This window comes from Mustela lutreola, chromosome 5 (assembly GCF_030435805.1).
Source record: "Mustela lutreola isolate mMusLut2 chromosome 5, mMusLut2.pri, whole genome shotgun sequence".
NCBI classification, from domain to species: domain Eukaryota; kingdom Metazoa; phylum Chordata; class Mammalia; order Carnivora; family Mustelidae; genus Mustela; species Mustela lutreola.
The window spans coordinates 70150313-70170139 of NC_081294.1; the positions used below are offsets into that span (position 1 = coordinate 70150313).

General features: G+C 36.7%; 1 protein-coding gene across 6 annotated transcripts in view; it reads right to left on the reverse strand.

Annotated features, from left to right (window-relative positions):
• RAPGEF6 (Rap guanine nucleotide exchange factor 6) overlaps positions 1 to 19827 on the reverse strand; it is a 196446-nt gene that overhangs the window by 148863 nt on the left and 27756 nt on the right. For all 6 annotated transcript variants that reach the window (XM_059174494.1, XM_059174491.1, XM_059174492.1 and 3 more), the window contains one exon: positions 16350 to 16433. In XM_059174494.1, the coding sequence (XP_059030477.1) occupies positions 16350 to 16433 (84 nt within the window). The remainder of the gene's footprint in view (positions 1 to 16349; positions 16434 to 19827) is intronic.

The window sequence follows — 19827 nt, forward strand, 5'->3', positions numbered from 1 at the left end:
ATTATGAGTATTTACAAAAAACCAATAGCTAGTATCTACTAGGATGAGCAACTAAGCAAGGATGTCTCCTTCTCAACCACTGCTTTCCAAAATCATACTGGAGGACCTAACTAATACAGTTGGAAAAGGAAACAAAAGGTCTAAGATTGGTAAGGAAAAGATAAAACTATCCTGTTCACAGATGAAATGATTAAGTACAAAATGGGGGGGGGGGGGCACAAAAATACTTCTGGTATAAGTTACTATAGCAAGGTTGCGGGGTACAAGTTTCATAAAAGTCAATTACTTTCCTATATACTATCGAACAAGCAGAATTTAAAATTATAAAAACAAACAATGTCATACCCATTAGCATCCAGATAAATCAGAAATTATATGGTAAAAATCCATCAGAATAATGTACAAGATCAGTACGGTGAAAATTACAAAACTCTGATCAACGATATTTAAGAGCTAAACAAATGAAGAAAGATTCCATATTCATGAATAGGAAGACTCATTGTTGCCAAGATGTCATTTTTCCCCAAACTGAATTATAGATTCAATGCAATTCCGTTCAAAATCTCTGAAAGTTTTTTTCTTTAAAAATTGTTAAAGTTTATTTATTTCTTGAAGAGAGATTAAGAGAGAACACAAGTAGGCAGAGTGGCAGGCAGAGGAAGACGGCATAGCAGGCTGCCCACCAAGCCGGAAGCTTGATGCAGGCCTCGATCCCAGGACCCTGGGATCATGACCTGAGCAAAAGGCAGACACTTATCTGATTGGGCCACCCAGGCACCCCAAGTTATATGCAGACATTGAAAAACCAATTCTAGGGGTGCCTGGGTGGCTCAGTGGGTTAGGCTTCTGCCTTTGGCTCAGGTCATAATCTCAGGGTCCTGGGATCGAGCCCCACATCTGGCTCTCTGCTCAGCAAGGGGCCTGATTTCCCCTCTCTCTCTGACTGCCTCTCTGTCTACTTGTGATCTCTGTCTCTTTCTCTCTCTCTGCCAAATAAATAAATAAAATCTTTAAAAAAAAAAAAAACAATTCTAAAGTTTACATGAATAGGCAGAAGACTCAAGAATAGCTAACACAACACAGAAGAAGAACTACGTCAGAAGACTGACACTAGGGCATGTGGGTAGCTCAGGTGTCTGCCTTTGCCTCAGGTCGTCATGTCACGGTTCTGGGATGGCGCCCCATATTGGTTCTCTACTCAACGGGGAGTTTGCTTTTCCCTCTATCTCTGTCCCTCCCTCCACTTGTGCTCTTCTTTCCTCTCCTGCTCACTCTCTCTCAAATAAATCAATCTTAGGAAGAAGAAGAAGAAGACTACGACAATGATGACGAAGACGACAAAGGCGAAGAAGAAGAAGACACTAGCTGAATTTAAAAATGTATCATACAGGTTCAGGGAACAGGACACTATGGTATTGGTTAATGAATAAACAAAGGTATCAATAAAAGAAAACACAGATCCCAGAATCAGAATCCCATTGATATGCTCAACTGATTTTGACAAAGAAGCAAAAGCTATACAATGGAGCAAAGACAGTCTCTTCCACAAATAGTGTTGGAATAACGGACATCTATCTTACACCATCTCATCAAGAAAATTAATTCAAAATGGATCCTAGATCTAAATGTAAAACATAAAGCCATACAACTCCTAGAAAACACAGGAAAAATATAAATGATTTTAGGACTGGCAGTGACCTTTTAGCTCCAAAATCAAAAGCATGATACATAAAAGAAATAAGCTGAACTTCATTACCACTGAAAGCTATTAATAGAAAAGACAAAGTCAAGAGAATGAGAAGACAAGCCACAGACCAAGAAAAATATTTCCAAAATGTCCGTCTGAAAAAGGCTTGTTATCCAAAGTACAAAGACACAAGAACTCTTAAACTCAACAAGGAGGGAAGCCTGGGTGGCTCAGTGGGTTAAAGCCTCTGCCTTCGGCTCAGGTCATGATCACAGGGTCCTAGGATTAAGCCCCGCATTGGGCTCTCTGCTCAGTGGGGAACCCGCTTCCCTTCCTCTTTCTCTGCCTACTTGTGATGTCAAATAAATAAATAAAATCTTAAAAAAAAAAAAAAAAAAAACCCTTAAAAGGAAAATTATTTAAAAATGGGCCAAAGATGGGGCACCTGGGTGGCTCAGTGGGTTAAAGCCTATGCCTTCGGCTCAGGTCATGATTCCAGGGTCCTGGGATTGAGCCCTGCATCAGGCTTTCTGCTCGGCAGGGAGCCTGCTTCCCCCTCTCTCTCTGCCCGCCTCTCTGCCCGCCTCTCTGCCTACTTGTGATCGCCAAACAACCACATGAAAAGCTCCACATCAGAAATCATCATGGAAATGCAAATTGAAATAACAATGAGATACATTACACCCTGTAGGAATGGCTAACTTCTAGTACACAGACAACACTGAATATTTGGTATGGTCATGGAGAAACAGGAACTCTCATTCATTGGTCTAGGAACATAAAATGGCACACTTTAGTAGAGTTTGGAAATTTCTTACAAAACTAGAAATACTCTTACCATACAACCTAGTAATCATATTCCTCCTCCCAAAGGAGTTGAAAACTTATGTACACATTAAAACATGCACATGGATGTCTCAATCAGCTGTTCAAGAGTCAACTGTAAATTCTTATAATTTGAAAGTATGACAACACAAATGAAAAGAGAAAAGCTCTAACAAACAATTTAACAGAGAAGATATAGCCTAATAAGCACATGGAAGGATCTGCAAAGGCACCACTCACTAATGAAATGCAAAAAAAAAAAAAAAATAGCACTGAAATGCTGTTAAGTACACACTGAAACAGTAGTAATCGAAGACTGTCAACAGCAAGTGATGGAGAAGATACAGAGAAACTTGATTCATTAAATGTTGCTGGCCACAATGTAGAACACTACAGTCACCTTTTAAACAATTTCGTCCTTTTCAAAAGTTAAATATATGCTTCTCATACAATAGAACAATTCCACTATTTTTGGATACATACAAAACAAATATAAACACACAGCCCATATAAAGACTTGAAAGTAAATCTTGATAACACTGTTATTTGTAAAAACTCCCAAGCTAGAATAAAAAATTTCTTATTTCTCAAAATTTTCAACTTCTGTTAAATGGATGGACAAAATGTGGAATCTTTCTAGAATGAAGTACAATTTAATAATTTTTTTACAATGAGTGTGCTACAACTGGTACATGCTCAGACAGGGATGAATCTCAAAAACATTATTCTAACTGACTGAAGTCAAAAACCAAATACTACTTTTAAATAACTGCAAGAAGTAGATAGTGACAGAAAGCAAACCATGTTAACTGCAAAAGAGCATGAGGCAACTTTTTCAGGCAATGGAAGTCATCTGTAACTGTGATGCACCAATGTATACATTTACTATAAATTATTCAACTGTGAACTTAAAATGGATGAATTTTATGGTATGCAAATTTTACTTCAAATAAATCTATTTTAAGAAAACTGTCTAAGAAACGAACAAAATCTTCAAAAACTTGGAATAGAGGAAGATTCGCTGGCACACATAAGTACTACAAATAAAAGGAAAAAAAAAATCATCCTTGAGACTTTGTAACAATTAAAGAAGTCACCAGTGAAAAATGAAAAGGCAAGAAATCAGTCCAGGAAAAGTATTTGCAATAGATTTATCTTGTAATGAATTTTTATGCATGATATACAAATAATTCCTATACCTCAAAAAAGACACAACCTCTTAAGAACTGAACAAATTAGGGGCACCTGGGTGGCTCAGTGGATTAAAGCCTCTGCCTTCAGCTCAGGTCATGATCTCAGAGTCCTGAGATTCAGCCCCGCATAGGGCTCTCTGCTCGGCAGGGGGCCTGCTTCCTCCTGTCTCTCTGCCTGCTTCTCTGCCTACTTGTGATCTCTCTGTCTCTGTCAAATAAATAAATAAAATCTTAAAAAAAAAAAAAAGAACTGAACCAATTTTTCACAAAAGAAGATTCGCGAATGATTAATTCACAAAAAAAAGCTGATAGCATTAGTTATCACAGAAATGCAAATTAACACCACAATGAGATCCATTTCATACACACAAGAATAGCTAAAATTAAAGACTAACCATCTCAAGCACTAAGGAGGATACAGAGCAATGTGAATTCTATAAACTGGTGGTGGCAATATAAATGGTACAAAACTTGACATAACATCTGGCAGTTCTTTTTATAAATTAAATATGACTACCACATAGTTCAGTCACTGAACTGAAGCTCGTGAAGAGACTTGTACAGAAATGATCAGGAGCCTGAGTGGCTCAGTTGTTAAACATTTGCCTTCAGCTCAGGTCATGATCCCAGGGTCCTGAGCCTGAGTCCTGCATTGGGCTCCCTACTCAGCAGAAGGCCTGCTTCTCCTTCTCCCACTCATCCTGCTTGTGTTCCCTCTCTTGCTGTGTCTCTGCCAAAAAATATATAAAATCTTACCAAAAAAAAAAAAAAAAAATCATTGGGTCTTTATTTGTTATCACAAAAAATTGGAAACAACCTTAATTTCTTTCAATAGTAAATTATATAAACAGACTGTGACATATGCATACAATGGGATATTAATGACCAATTTTACAAAATAAATTTTGTAAATAAATTTTGCATCTGCAAAAGATTTACACCTATTAGTATGTTTGGTGAAAAAGTGCATGTTCTACTTTTTCATCCCCAATTCCCCTTCTAGACAGAACAATAAAGCCTGTCCGCTCTCTGTACATCTCTTCAATACTGTACTGTGGTTTCTTCCCAGGGCAGTAAGGCAGGAAAGACAGGGTAAGGCGGGGGGGGGGGCATTTAAATTAGGGAAAAAAAACCCCAACAGTCAGTTCACAAATCAGTAGACAACAGACAGAAAATCCTACAGATTCTCTAAGATGGCTATTAGAACAAACAAGTGAATTTAGTAATGTTCCAAGCTATAAAATCAACACATGCAACACCTCAACACTGAAAACTACAGAAGAGCACTGAGAGAAAATTACACAACATTGTTGACCTAAACAAATAGACTGATGCACCTTGTTCATGGTCTAAAAGAGACAACTGTTAAGATGTCAAAACCACCGAAAATGGTCTACAGATTCAATTCATTTCCAATCAAAATCCCAGGCTTTGCTTTTTTTAAAAATTAATAAATTGATTCTAAAATTCACCTGAAACTGTAAAGAATCTATAATAATCCAATTTGACAAAGCTGTGAGGACTCAGACATTTTGTAATATATTATAAAGCTAGAGTCATCAGGATAATGTAGCAATGGAACAACACAGAAAAAATAAATCAATGAAAAAAACAGATCAATGAAACAAATTAAACAGTTGGGAAATAGACCACATAGTCAATAAAATTTCAACAATGATACAAAGGTAATTCAGAGAAAGGATAGTTTTGTCAACAAATGGTGGTAGAACAATTGAATATGTACAGGTAAAACGATGAAATTAGATCCACATACCACGCTATAAAAAAAAAGTAACTACAATAGATCACAAATCTAAATATATCATAATAAAATCTGCAACAATACAGGTTCCAGAAGAAATTACAGATAACTGAGACAATGGGTTAATCAAAGATTTCCTACAAACAACAAAGGCAAAGTCCATTAAAGAAAAACTTGATAAACTGGACTTCATTAAGTTCTGCTCTCTGAAAAGCAATTAATAGATGGAAAACAATCCACAGACCAGAAGAAAATATTTGTCAGGCACCCATCTGTTGAAGGAACTATGTAAAGCATAAAGCATCCGGAACTACAAAATAAATCATACAACTCTACCTACCCCACCCAAATGGGAAATGATTCAAAGAGACCCTTTGTAGACAATATGTAATTGACAAATAACTACATAAAAAGACGCTCACCATCACTAGTCTTTAGGGAAATGCAAATTTTTTTAATGTTTTTTGTTAACATATAATGTATTATTTGCCCCAGGGGTACAGGTCTGTGAATCATCAGGCATACATACTTCACAGCACTCACCACAGCACATACCCTCCCCAATGTCCATAACCCAACCACCCTCTCCATTCCACCTTCTACCATCCCCCGCGACCCTCGGTTTGTTTTGTGAGATTAAGAATCTATTATGGTCTGTCTCCCTCCTGATCCCATCTTGTTTCATTTTTGGAAATGCAAATTTAAACTACTATCAGCTATGATCCCATACCCATGAGGATATGTAAATTTAAAAGATTGACTTTGGGGCTCCTGGGTGTCTGGGTCAATTTGGTTAAGCATCAGACTCTTGATTTCGGCTTAGGTCATGATCCCACAGTCGACAGGATAGACCCCTGAAGCCTGCTCCTCCCCACCCCCATCTCATCCTTGTGCGCTCTCTCTCTTTAAAAAATAAGATTGACCTTACCAAGTGTTTGTGAGGAGGTATTGTGGAACAACTAGCATTCTCTTACACTGTCGGTAGAAATGTAAAATGACAACTGTGGAAAAGAGTGTAACACTTTCTTAAAAGGCTAAATATCCCTCTCTATCACACAACCTAACTCTTCCAAAATAAATATACATACATACTTGTATACCCAAAATAAATGAAGTATGTGTCTACATGAAGACGTATAATCCATTCTCTTCCCATGTATATACTAAAAAGATAAACCATATGTCCATATAAAGACTTATAAACAAATGCTGATAGTGTCACAAGTCAAAATAATCAAAAACAGGAAATTACCCAAATGTCCATGAATAGTTGAACTGCCAAGAGTAGTATATCCATACAAAAGAATATTGCAATAAAAAGCAATGAAATAAATGAAAGATGAATGGATCAAGATAATGTGGTACAGAAGGAAATCCTGTCATTCTATGGATGAACTCTGAGGTCATTATGTTGAATGAAGTACACCATAAACAGAAAGACAAAAACTGTTCATTATCACATGTAGAGACAACTTTTTACTTTAAATCTGATTTCATAGAAACAGACTAAAATGGTGGTTGCCAGGTACTCAAGGGAGAGGGAATTACAGTGATGAAGGTCAAAGGAAAACAATTTTCAGAAGCACAAGAATAAGCTCTGGTGATCTAATGTACTACATGGTGACTTAAAAAAGAAAAAAAGGAATGAAATATTGATACATATTAAAACACGGATAAGCCCCAAAGTAATTTTAATGTGAGAAGCCAGCCAAGAAAAAAAATATGTATTTTATGTTTCACCTTATATAAAATTCTAGAAAATGTAATCTACAGTGACACACGGAAACACACACATCAAATCCCTGTGGATCATAGGAGGGAATAGGAAGGTGGAAATACTAAGTTTACAATGGGGCACAAGTAATTTTGGGGGGTGATGGCTATGCTCATTATCTTCACTAGAGTGGTAGTTTTACAAGTGTATACATACACCAAAATTTATCGAACTTTATATTTTAAATAAACGCAGGGGCACCTGGGTGGCTCAATGGGTTAAGCTTCTGCCTTCGGTTCAGATCATGATCTCAGGGTGGGATAGAGCCCCACATCGGGCTTTCTGCTCAGCGGGGAGCCTGCTTACCCCTCTCTCTCTTTCTTTCTACTTATGATCTTTGTCAAATAAATAAATAAAATCTTTTAAATAAATAAATAAGTGCGATTCAGTCTACATCAATTACATCTTAATAAAGTTGTTTAAAAGACAATTAGGGTGGCTGGTTCATCCAGTTGGTTAGAGCATGGTGCTAATAAGAAACAACTAAGAAAATGAAAATGCAAGCCAAAAATGACAGAAAATGTATGCAAAACCTATCTCCTTGTATCATGAATGTATTAAAGATTCCTATTTTTAAAAATCTAAGACAAAACAACTCCACTTTAAAGCTCTAAAAAAAACTTTATTCAGTTACTTCACAAAAGAATATAGAGGAAGCAGCAACCAATAAACACAAGAAAAAGTGCTAAATATCATTAAGCAGGAAAATTAAAATGCAAACTACTTCACAGTGACTAGAACAGCTAAACTAAAATACTGACAATCATGTGTTGGTGACTGCGTAGGAAGAAAAACAACTCTTAAGACACTGCTGGTGGAGTTTAAAATGATACAAATGCTGTGGAAAGCAGTTTAGCAGTTTCTCATTAACAGTTTCTCTGTTAAACTGCAAGACACATTATAAAGCTACTGTAATTACAACAGTGTGATATTCAAGCAGTGACAAAATCTACTGTAACAATCAGGAGCCCAGAAACAGGATATCCACTTATGTGGATATTTGTTTATAAAAAAAAAAGATATGGCACTGAACAAGAATGGATACAGGATATACAGAAATCCATATGGCAAACCACACAAGATTATCGTACTCAAAAATCTAATCTAAGTAGAATATAGACCTAAATGTGAAAAGAAAACAAGGAAAGTTCTAGAAAGTAACAAAGGAAAATATCTTCATGACCACAGGTACAGAAAATTTTTCTTAAGCAAATGAGACAGAAAGAAAAAGACTGATCCCCATTCGAATTAACAACTTTCATTAATCCAAAGGCAATACTAAGAGAATGACAACACAAGACACAGGGAAAAGGTATTTGCAACAAAAATAACCAAAGATTCTTATTCAGGATTTATAGAGAATTTCTATCTCATTAACAAAAGGACAATGCATTAGAAAAATGGGCAACAGATCTAAAGATGAACTTGAAAAAAAAAGTTATTCAAATAAAAATGCACTCACTCATCAGCAATCTGTAATATACAAATTAAAATTATATGAGGTATAGACACTCAACAGTAACTGCAATTCAGCGGTCAAAATAAGTAAAAACCACGACAATACTAAATGTTGTTAAGGATATGGAACTACAGAAATTCTCATGCAATGCTAGTGAATGTGTAAAATAGTACATCCACTTTCGAGTATAACTGGCAATCAACAATATATGAATACTGTTCATATGAATACAGACATCCTGTAAGCCAACAACTCTCTGCTACATAAATGCAAGCCAATGTGTATCTGATGTACAAGAATGTTCACAGCTGCTTTACTTCTAATAGCCCTCAACTATACAAACAATGTAATACTAATAAAGAAAGAAGTAACTGTAATTACATGGATGAATCGCATTAACAGTGGGCCAAAGAAGCTACACACAAAAGAATATTCTATGACTACACTCATATCAAATTCAAAAGTGAACAAAACCACAGTGTTTATGTGTGCATACTGTCAGGCTAAAACTCTACAGATATTAAAGACTAATTACATTTTTTAAAATGTTATCTTTGGTGGGAAAGGGGGAAGTAGGAAAGCCAATTTGAGAAGACTACAGGCTGCCTACAGGGTGTTGATAATGTTCAACTTTTTGATCTGAGGAATAAGTAGGTAAATGTTTAATCTATAGTATCACTGATATGCACATCTGGGTTATCTAAACTTTACCCATACCTTGCAGAACAAAAGAGTTAAAACCAAGGAACAGTGTTCCTTTTTGAGTCAGAAATGTGGGGGAAAAAAGAAATTTCTTTTTCACATATGTATTTAAAAAACCTGAAGAAGACATTAATAAAAGTGGTTAGTCATCTATGTAAGATGGGTTAAATGGTATGGATGACAATATTTCTGAATGGTACAAATTTTAAAAGTACATCCTGAACACCTGGATGGCTCAGCGGGTTAAGCCTCTGCCCTCAGCTCAGGTCATGATCTTAGGGTCCTGAGATCGAGCTCTGCATGGGGCTCTCTGCTCAGCAGGGAGCCGCCCCCCACCCCCACCCCCACCGCCGCCACCCTCTGCCTGCCTTTGCTACCTACTTGTGATCTCTGTCAGATAAATAAAATCTTTAAAAAATAATAATAATTAGATTCTTAAAAAAAAAAGTATGTCCTTAGAAAAAGAACAAAGCTACTTACAGTGTTATTTAAATAAAACCGTAACAACCCCAAGACTAGCAGAGTAGGTGACACATGAAGGCACTCCACGTTTACTAAATTAATTAATGCCCCAGTACTGGAGATATTCTCTGACTGCAAATTCTGTTACCTTCTTCTTTGCCTAGCTAATACTGCTTATCTGTAGAATCCATTTCCACAACTGCCTAAACAAGTTTTTTTTTCCATGTGAAACAACAGTGTGGCCCGTTTCAAACAAAGCAGTCATCCCTATCCAAAGTAAATCAGTCTTTTTTATCTCAATGCTACTGTCTTATAAAAAGATGATAATCAATATTTACTTGCTCCATAAATTGTTTGAATGAACAGATGAATACATGCACCATTATATTTTATTTGAAAACCACTATTCAATAAAGTCCTTGCTTTCTTGAGCTACAATTTGATTTTACTGTGGCAATTAAAAAGTGAATTCAATTCCAGAAAAAGACTAAATTCATTTCAGAAGACATATAAATTTCAGATTTGATTTATTATGTATCTACTTAGTTTTTAGTAAATTTAAAAATTTATTTTACTGATTTAAATTACATATAAAAATACAAATGGCCTGCCCTTGTGAAGTTTCTGGGAGTTCCATAATTTGGGACATGACAATATATCCCCTCTAAGTTGAAATATAAGTTGCTGTACCTCATGCCATCTACCACAAAAAAGAGAAGTTGGTTAGTTTATTTTGCATTCTTGAGGTAACATACCCTTAGTGTGCTACTTTGACCCATCTTCAGAATTGTCCTCAAGGCTACTAGCAAATTCAAGATGGAGCGTAAGCCACTGTACCATCTAGGCCTTATGAACCAGCATATCAATGGTACCTTTAGTGTCCATGGCAAATATGGATGCTCTCTACAGCCTCTCCCAAACATTAATTTGAGAATGACAGTGTAGATGTCTACAATTTCTCAAACATAACATCTTCTGCAAATATCTACTATACTTTTGAGAAACAAAAGTGTCTGTCTTGTTACTGGGCCTTCGGAGATTCTGAATGCCTAACTACAGGACATCAGGTGACAATGCTGCCTGAACTTCCGATTATGAACTGCACAGTTAGCCACGCCTGTCGAGCAGGGGCAGTAGCAATCTGTGTAAAAGGCTGAGTTAACCCAGGAGCAGACAGGTAGATCAGACTCCAAAATCAACTCCTACTGCTGTGCCTCTTCTACCTTAATCCATGCCTATGTCCACCTGGGCAGTTCCTTATGACCAGCTGAGAGAAATAAAAGCCTTCAGCCTGTTTCATCAGTGAGTCTGCACAGCACGTAGGTACCACCCAAAAGTGGATGGCCCACAAGTCACTCAAGGATGACCATGAAAGAAGGCAGTAAAGGAAAATCCTCCCAGAGAATACTAATTCTAACAATACATTTAGATGTCCATTTTGTCTGGATTGAGAGATGGCCAGAATTATTGACTGAAACAGATTTATGGGCAGTTCCAAATGGCATGGTTGAATGCTCGAGGATCTGCAAGGAACAGGATTGGAAGACTGCTAATGAGAAGTCTAGGAAAAGGTATGTGGAAGCACTTCTTTCAGAATGGGCACAGACTATGAAGATAACTCTGTCTCATATGAGTGCCTCAAGGGCATGCTTTTCATCATCAGATGAACAAAATGACATGCCCTGTGCAAGTCAAACTTCCTCCAGGGACACCAGTGCTTATTCAATGGGTCCATGAATGAAGAAGCCATGGTGTCAAGAGACAGAGAATATGCAGTGGCTCAACTGCTAATGCTACTGCTGGGAACCTAATCTGCAAGCATCAGAGATCAAAACTAAGACTCTGATATGATACCATTGCTCCACGTGAACAGTCTCCTGGAGGCAGATTTATGATGATTTACAATGGATTCTGGAAATCATTTGCCTTCCATGTCCATGTTTCTACCAGCACCACTATCCACAGGCTCACTATATGCCTGATCTACCATCCTGGCATTCTAGACAGCACTGTCTTTTATCAAGGCACTCATTTCACAGCAGCCTAAGTACAGCAATGGTCTCTGTCTTCCCCAACAGCCAGAATACGTAGGCCTGATATTCAAGGCATGAAAGTAAGAGTGGCTCTTCTCACTGATATTACCTAGTAAATAACTCACAGAATTTTTGCTTGCCATCCAAAAAACTTTGAGCTCTGCTGGTTTTGAGACTTAATATCCAAAGGAAGATTGTTTCTACCAGGAAACACAATTGTTCCAGTGAATTATATACTTACACCTGGCCATTGAGCCAACGGGGAGTGGGGAGAGGGGTTACTCTAATGGCCTGAGTGATTAATCCCAATCACAAGGGGAAATTGAGTTGCTGCACAAAATGGGGGCCACCAGGACTACATCTGAAGTCCAGGTGATTCACTTAGACTCCTCACTGTACTTCCATGTCTACTATTCAAAGTTAATGGAAAACTGCCACCATCGGACACCTGGGTGGCTCAGTGGGTTAAAGCCTCTGCCCTCAGCTTAGCATGATCTCAGAGTCCTGGGATGGAGCCCTACATTGGGCTCTCCGCTCAGCAGGGAACCTGCTTCTCCTCCTCTCTCTCTGCCTGCCTCTCTGCCTACTTGTGATCTCTGTCAAATAAATAAATAAAATCTTTAAAAAAACAAAAAACTGCCACCATCATCACCACAAGGAAGGACATTTAAGGACCCTTCAGAAATCAAAGTTTTGTTCACATCATCAGGTAGAGAACGCGGGACAAATGAAAGGCTAGCTTAGGGCAAAAGTACTTGAATGGGTAGTGAAAGACATAAGCCAGAGGAACCAACTACAGTCTTGTTAACAAGGAATACAGGAGCTTTTCATATTTTCCCTTTGTTTATTGTATATGTCTATATTTGGTTAAGTGTTAACCATTTTTTTCTTTCCTCTCTTCCCCATATATATTGTATATATAATTTGTTGGAAGTGAATCTTACAAGGTTATTCAGTTAGCAGAATATTCAGAAGCACTGTGATAAAGTATGTAATTCATATAGCCAGCAATGCCTGTTAGGATTGTACATCTCAGTACTTTGGAGAGGGTAAGAAATTCTTCACTTGTATGAAGGACAGCTTTGCCTTGTAAGGTGTAAACAGAATTCTTTTGTTGGATGGAAGCTCAAAAGTGTTTAGAAGCACTGATTGGAAGCTAAGTAGCCAGCGTAGTGGACTGTGACAATTACTGCCTTTCAGTTGCAAATTGATTGTCTTTTTTTTTTTTTAAAGATTTATTTGTTTCAGACAGTGTGCAACCAGGCACATTCAAGCGGGAGGAGGGACAGAGTGAGGGAAGGGGAGAGACAGAGTGGGTCCCAAGCAGACTCCCCTCTGAGCTCAGAGCCCTATTCCAGGCTCCATCTTACAGATCCTGAGATCATGACCTGAGCTGAAATCAAGAGTCAGACACTCTAACCAAGTGAGCCACCCAGGTACCCCTATTCACTCTCCGTTTCAAATCTACTTTGTAATAGAGTCTAGACTCAAGTCAATGTTCTCCTTCTGCCTGCTGAAAATGTTAAAGTTCTGCCAGTAGAGGGTGCTAGTAGAAGAACGATGCAATAGAAAAATTGTCTTTAGGAGAGCGAGTGTGTGTGTGTGTGTGTGTGTGTGTGTGTGTGTGTGTGTGTCAGTCAAAGGGAGGTCCTATCCCCAGCCTCAGGGCCTAACCATACCTGGAAAGGGGGAAGAGAGGTTCTCTTGTCAGTCCTGGTCAGCAATTCTCTTCCTGTCAGCCTTGACCCTATGACTGTGTACCTGCTCTGGTGCAAGACAATCCAGTGAATTTCTCCACTATCTACTGGGCAACAGCTAACACATTTCCAACAAGACCTAAAATCCAGTTGTGGGGAAAGAGTCCCCCTTTCAGGTTTGTTCTTTCCATGGGTATTCTCCCTTGGCTCCTTTATCCTTCTCAATGCCTCATTTCTTTAAATAATAATTCTTTAAACTGTCCTTGTTCTAATTATTGTGCAGTTTCTGTCTCTTGACTGGTAAGAGGAATAAATAAATTTTTTAAAGGTTTTATTTATTTATTTGACAAAGAGAGATCACAAGCAGGCAGAGAGGGAGGCAGAGAGAGAGGAGGAAGCAGGCTCCCTGCCGAGCAGAGAGCCCGATGCAGGGCTCGATCCCAGGACCCTGAGACCATGACCTGAGCTGAAGACAGCAGCCCACCCCACTGAGCCACCCAGGCGCCCCAGGAATAAATATTTTAAAAAAAAAAAATTTTTTTTAAATTTATTTGGGGAAGAGAAAGAGCAAGCAAGCACAAGAGCGGGGACGGGTAGAGGGAGAGGCAGATTCCCGGACGGTCAGGGAGTCCCAAGGAGAGCTGAATCCCAGGATCCTGAGATCATGACCTGAGCTGAAGGCAAATGCTTAACCAACTGAGCCACCCAGGCACCCCAATCAGGGGAATAAATATTTTTACATCTAGAGAAACAGGCTATATTTTAATGAACTAGAATACTACTTTCACTCCTTCTCCTGTAATAAGTAGTGTTTGTTTTCTATTGGTATTACAATGATCATATCCCAATGCCATTATGCTCTAAAAATTAATTTTAACAGAAGACGAAAGTTATTTAATGCTTAGTATATGCTAAGCATTATTTTAAGTTTATTTACAGATAATTTAATTCTAACAGTCAGCCTATGACCTAGTACAAATATGTGCCAAATGAAAAATGCAAATCCCCTACCCAGAACTGTTTATTTTTTTTTTTTAATTTTTAAATTTTTACTTTAAGTAATCTCTACACTCAGCAGGGAGCTCTAATTGAAGACCCTGAGATCAAGAGTTGCATGCTCCACTGACTGATCAGCCAAACACCCCCAAAACTGTTCTTCACATAACGATTAAACTTCTATAATCATGCTTACTGTGAAGTTCATGAGGGCTGCATTAATGTGTACCATCACTTTGTTGTTTAAAATCTCATACGTGTCTGTGAATTATTAAAATATTAAGCTTCATTGTCTTGATCGCTAAATAATGGTGAATTATTATGGCTGATTAATGGCTACAGAAAGTCTTAACAACAAATTCCTGACCATCAGAGCAGGCAAGAGTGAGGAAATATTTAAAAGAACAATACTAACTTCTAAAACTTAACTGCAGTCTCTATCATTCCGGCTATTCTCTCTCAGTAGCTAAAACTTATTACAAATTCATTAATGTGAGCTTCAGAAACACAGGGAGAAAGAAACAATGACCCAAAAGCTTAAATAACCAAAACTACTATGTATTTTATTTGTAAAAACAGGAGACACTATGTATTATTAGTCAAGAAGTACAGACTTCCTAACCAAGCGTCAATCACAGTCCTGAAGAACTCAAGATAGGACTTTAAAAATGGCATCAAAAATGAGATGACCATACAATCCATCAAGTAGACTATACTCTGATATTTAAATTTAACAGTTTTGCAACTAATAGCTGCAATTAAAAGCCTTACTTTAGAAAAATAGTAATAAAATATATTTTTAAATTTTTAATCATATTAATTACAATTATTTTATAATTAAAATTATAATAAATAATCAATAAAATAATAAATAAGTAAATCTAAAAATATCTGCTCAACATTATTGGAAATAAGTCAATTAAAAAATTATGTTTTTATGTCACCAAATTTCATTATTAGGCCCCCAAAATTTTAATAATTGCTTAGAGAACAAATTCTTGAAGAACACTGCATGTGACTATTTTTCCAAGCACCCTTCTCTTGTTTTACCTAATAATTGTGCTAGTGATAATTAACAATTACCTGTAACAGTCAGGCACTCTTCTAAGATATGGATATAGATACAGATAAACTAATTTATTCCTCAAAACTACTCATAATTAGGTAATTTGCCCAAGAAATATTAGAACATTTGTCATGAACTCACACAGATTGGTTCTTGACTGCCAATGTTTACAGACGTCTGTTCAGAGATTTGAGTGGTAGAGTTTGCTAAAACTTCATAGAGACTCTTCAAGTAGGTACTACTATACTCATTTTATAAAGAAAATTAAAATTTGTATAAGGTCCTAACAGTGTTAAATTAGGACTTTAATCTAGTTGCTGTTCTCTAAAATCTATTATTCTAAAAACCATTTTCTTAACTATTAAAATAGATCACCCTCTCTATAATCACTATTAGTAGCAACAAGTTCAAAAACCATTAGATAAATTAAATCAAATCTCATATAAAACTAAAGACCAAATAAAAGATACTATGTATGATGTAAACTTAAAGATCACACCCTCAGAAGCATGAATTGTCAATTGTTTCTTACTATTTTCAATAGTACCAGTAAGCAAGCACATTTATAAAATATATCACCTACTGAGAGAATATATACATCCTACATAAAACAGTTTAACATTAGAGATAGAATAAATAGCTGTAATATTAACTCTGCCTGCATATACTCTAAAGCAGCAAATGTAAATGTACCTGCAAGGAGGCAAGACCATGGAGTCTTTCATAAGCACAGATCCAGAAAGCAGGATATACCAACATCTGGCAACAGTTTCTGAACTGTTAAAATAAGTAAAATTAACAAGTAAATAAATACACATATGCACATGTATAGGACTCAAAATATACATAATTCAATACAAAATACATAACATGAAATGCATTCTAATAATATCATAAATCATTAACATTTAATGGAATTGGGGGAAATACTGACTGTTGCCAAAGGTTTTACACAGACCATGTGCATACGGGAAAAGTGTAATCACTACCTTAAGATACAGACTTCACAAGAATATGGTTACTAAGTCAATTTTATTACACCTTTAGCTTCACAGTCTTCATTTCTGTGTAGTGGATCATAAGATCTGATGAAGATTAAAGCTTAAATATTGTACTACATCTACATACCATAAAATCCTGTTTTAATAATATTAAAGACTTCCTTGGAATTCTCAAGTTTATCAATGTCATATCTTCACTGACAACTGTAATCTGAATCATGATCTATTTATTTCTTTTAAATTGTATTGACATGAACAAAATGCCTATCAAATCTTTCATTTTATGTGTGTTTGAAAAATAAAGAATACCAGATGACTTAAATGTATCAGCCTTTTAGTTGAGTTAAATCTCCAATGGAAACCCAGAATTTTGTTAGTTGTTAGTGTATAAACTAACCATTTGGTCTTTTAAATATCTTTATCTACCATAACTAAGGTTTTAACTTCTTCCAATATGTACGTATAAAACAAATCATTTCTCTGACCTGGGGAACTTTTTATCTATATAACTATCTGCCTTGACTATACGTAACTGAGAGAACTCAGACTCAACAAATTAAAAAATCTACCTACCATTTCCTTCAAGATTACATCTTTTCTGGTATTCTCTGTATTCACTGAATACTGCCATCCTCCATCCAGAACCTAGGCTTCTAAAACATTCCACATAGCACTCAGGGTAAGCTTTCTAGGTCAATCCCATTACTGACCATAAGAAGGAAAAACTGTCAACTTTCCAGTTAGGTACTTTATTTTTTTTTCTTTAAGATTTATTTGAAAGACAGAACATGAGCATGTATGAGCAAACTGGGAGGATGGGGGGATGGGGAGCAGAAGGAGTGAGAAAGAATCCTCAAGCAGACTCTGGGCTGAGCACAGAGCCCAATCTCAGGACCCTGAGATCACCGCCCCCCTCTCCCCGAGCCATAATCAAGAGTCCACCAGTTAACCAACTGAGCCACCCAGATGCCCCTCCAACAGGTACTTTAAAGTTGCTTTTTTAGTATTTTCTAATCTTCACTGAGGGAAGACGTAAATGGTTACACATCTCCTACTTAAGGTTCTTTGTTTAGAAATTTTACTTCCTGTCCGGCTCTCTGCTCAGCAGGGAGCCTGCTTCCTCCTCTCTCTCTCTCTCTCTCTCTCTGCCTACTTGTGATCTCTCTCTGTCAAATAAATAAATTAAATTAAATTAAAAAAAGAGAAATTGTACTTCCTTACTGTTGTGAAATATGACTTAAAAAGTCAAGGGGGAATAAAATCAAACAATTTGCCAGAAATTAAGACAGGACAAAGTTGTTAAGTAGATGCCACCACAAGCCTCCAATTTTTATTTCACTTAGCTAAAGTGGTCACAAAGTTGTCAGTAAATTCTACTGTAAATGTAGGAAAATCCCAAAGTTCACTCCCACCACAAGGAGAACCATGCCAGCCCAACACTAAGAAACTGCTCAGACCTTGAAAAAAAATTCACTCTCAGAGCATGGTTTGCCAATGCACCTAAATAAACCCAAGGAAAGCAAAATGCTTTCAAGTGGGCCATTGTATCTCCTGTTCTCTGGGCAAGCAAACTCCAGCCCAGAGAAGGAAGGCATACTTAATCTTGTCAGATCTTATTCATACAAAGGCTTCAGATGCTCCTAAGATAAAGATCAAAAAATCTTAAGATGGCCTCCATCTGCTTCTCCAAGTCTCCTCTCTTACTAGTTCCTCTTCTTTCCTCATGGTGCTTGAACACATGGTTTACTTTCCCTTTTTCTACCATGTTGATTCCCAGGCCAGATCAACAATATACACTCTTTTCACTACTTTCACCAAACTCTAAATTAAAATTCTAATTAACTTCCACCTTCTTTTAAAATTGTATTATGAACCAGATACAGATTTGTTACTCTTAATATTTCTAAAAGTTTACTGAGGTATAATTTAAATACCATAAAAGTGCACAATCCAATTTTCATGAAACTTAAAAGAACTGTGCAAAGATCAGCACAATCCAGTTTTAGAACACTTCTTTGTGTTCCTAACCTGTAACATGCTCTGTGTCTACAGATGTGGCTTTCCTGGACAGTTCATATAAATGGGACCATGTAATATATGGTGTTTCTCCCTTGCTTCTTCCACATGGCATGTTTTTGAGGTTTATCCATGTTGTGGTATATATAAATGCTGTATTCCTTTTTTATTGCCAGACTGCACTCCGCTATACAGTTACATGACATTTATCCATTCATCAAAAATTTTTATAATTTCTGGTTTTAGGCTGGGAATACAAATAGCACTACTAAGAACATCTTTGTGTACATCTTTGTAGGCATCTATTTTCACTTATCTAGTATAAATATGTAAAAGTGGAATTACTGGGTTACGTGGTAAAACTGTTTAACTTTTTGAGAAACTGCCACTGCTTCCCACAGTAACTCTATCATTTAACATCCACATCACTAACGCATGAGGATTCCAGCTGTTTACAGTACTGGTGCCAGTATTTGCTACTGTCCACATTTTTTCTGTGACTACTCTAATGGCTATAAAGTGACAGCTCATTAATTTTGGTATAAATTCTGTATGGTGTAAGGTAAGGGTCTAAATTAACTTTTTGCAAAAAATAAATAAATAAATAAATAAACTTTTTGCAAGTAAATACTTAATTAACCCAGCATCATTTGCTGAAAAAACGACACTGGCCTCCCTAAATGCTTTAGCACCTTCATCGTAAATGAACTGTACATCGGTGATTCCTTTTTAATCCTCCATTGTGTTATACCCACTCTATGGATAGATCTTAGCTGGAGATCATTTAAAAAAAAAACAACTGCTCATAAATACAAGGGTTTACTTCTAGGCTCTCAATTCTGTTCCAATGATCTATTTATACATTCTTTTCCTTGAAAGTACTTAAATATGTTCACCTTTTAATTAATTTTCTCTACTCAACAATAAGCTCAATAAAGACAAACACTATGTCTCCCCACCACTCTGCACGAAGGTAAGCATAATGTACAGCAGACAAGCTTTTAATAATAAATGAATGGACTAAAAAATGAATCAAGATAGGTATTAAAATCCTTGTGAGTTCAGTTTAATGCTTTCAAAAATTGATAAATATCACGGGCTGATAATGAAACATGGAAATTAACACAATCTCAATATACCAGGTGAAGCTATAT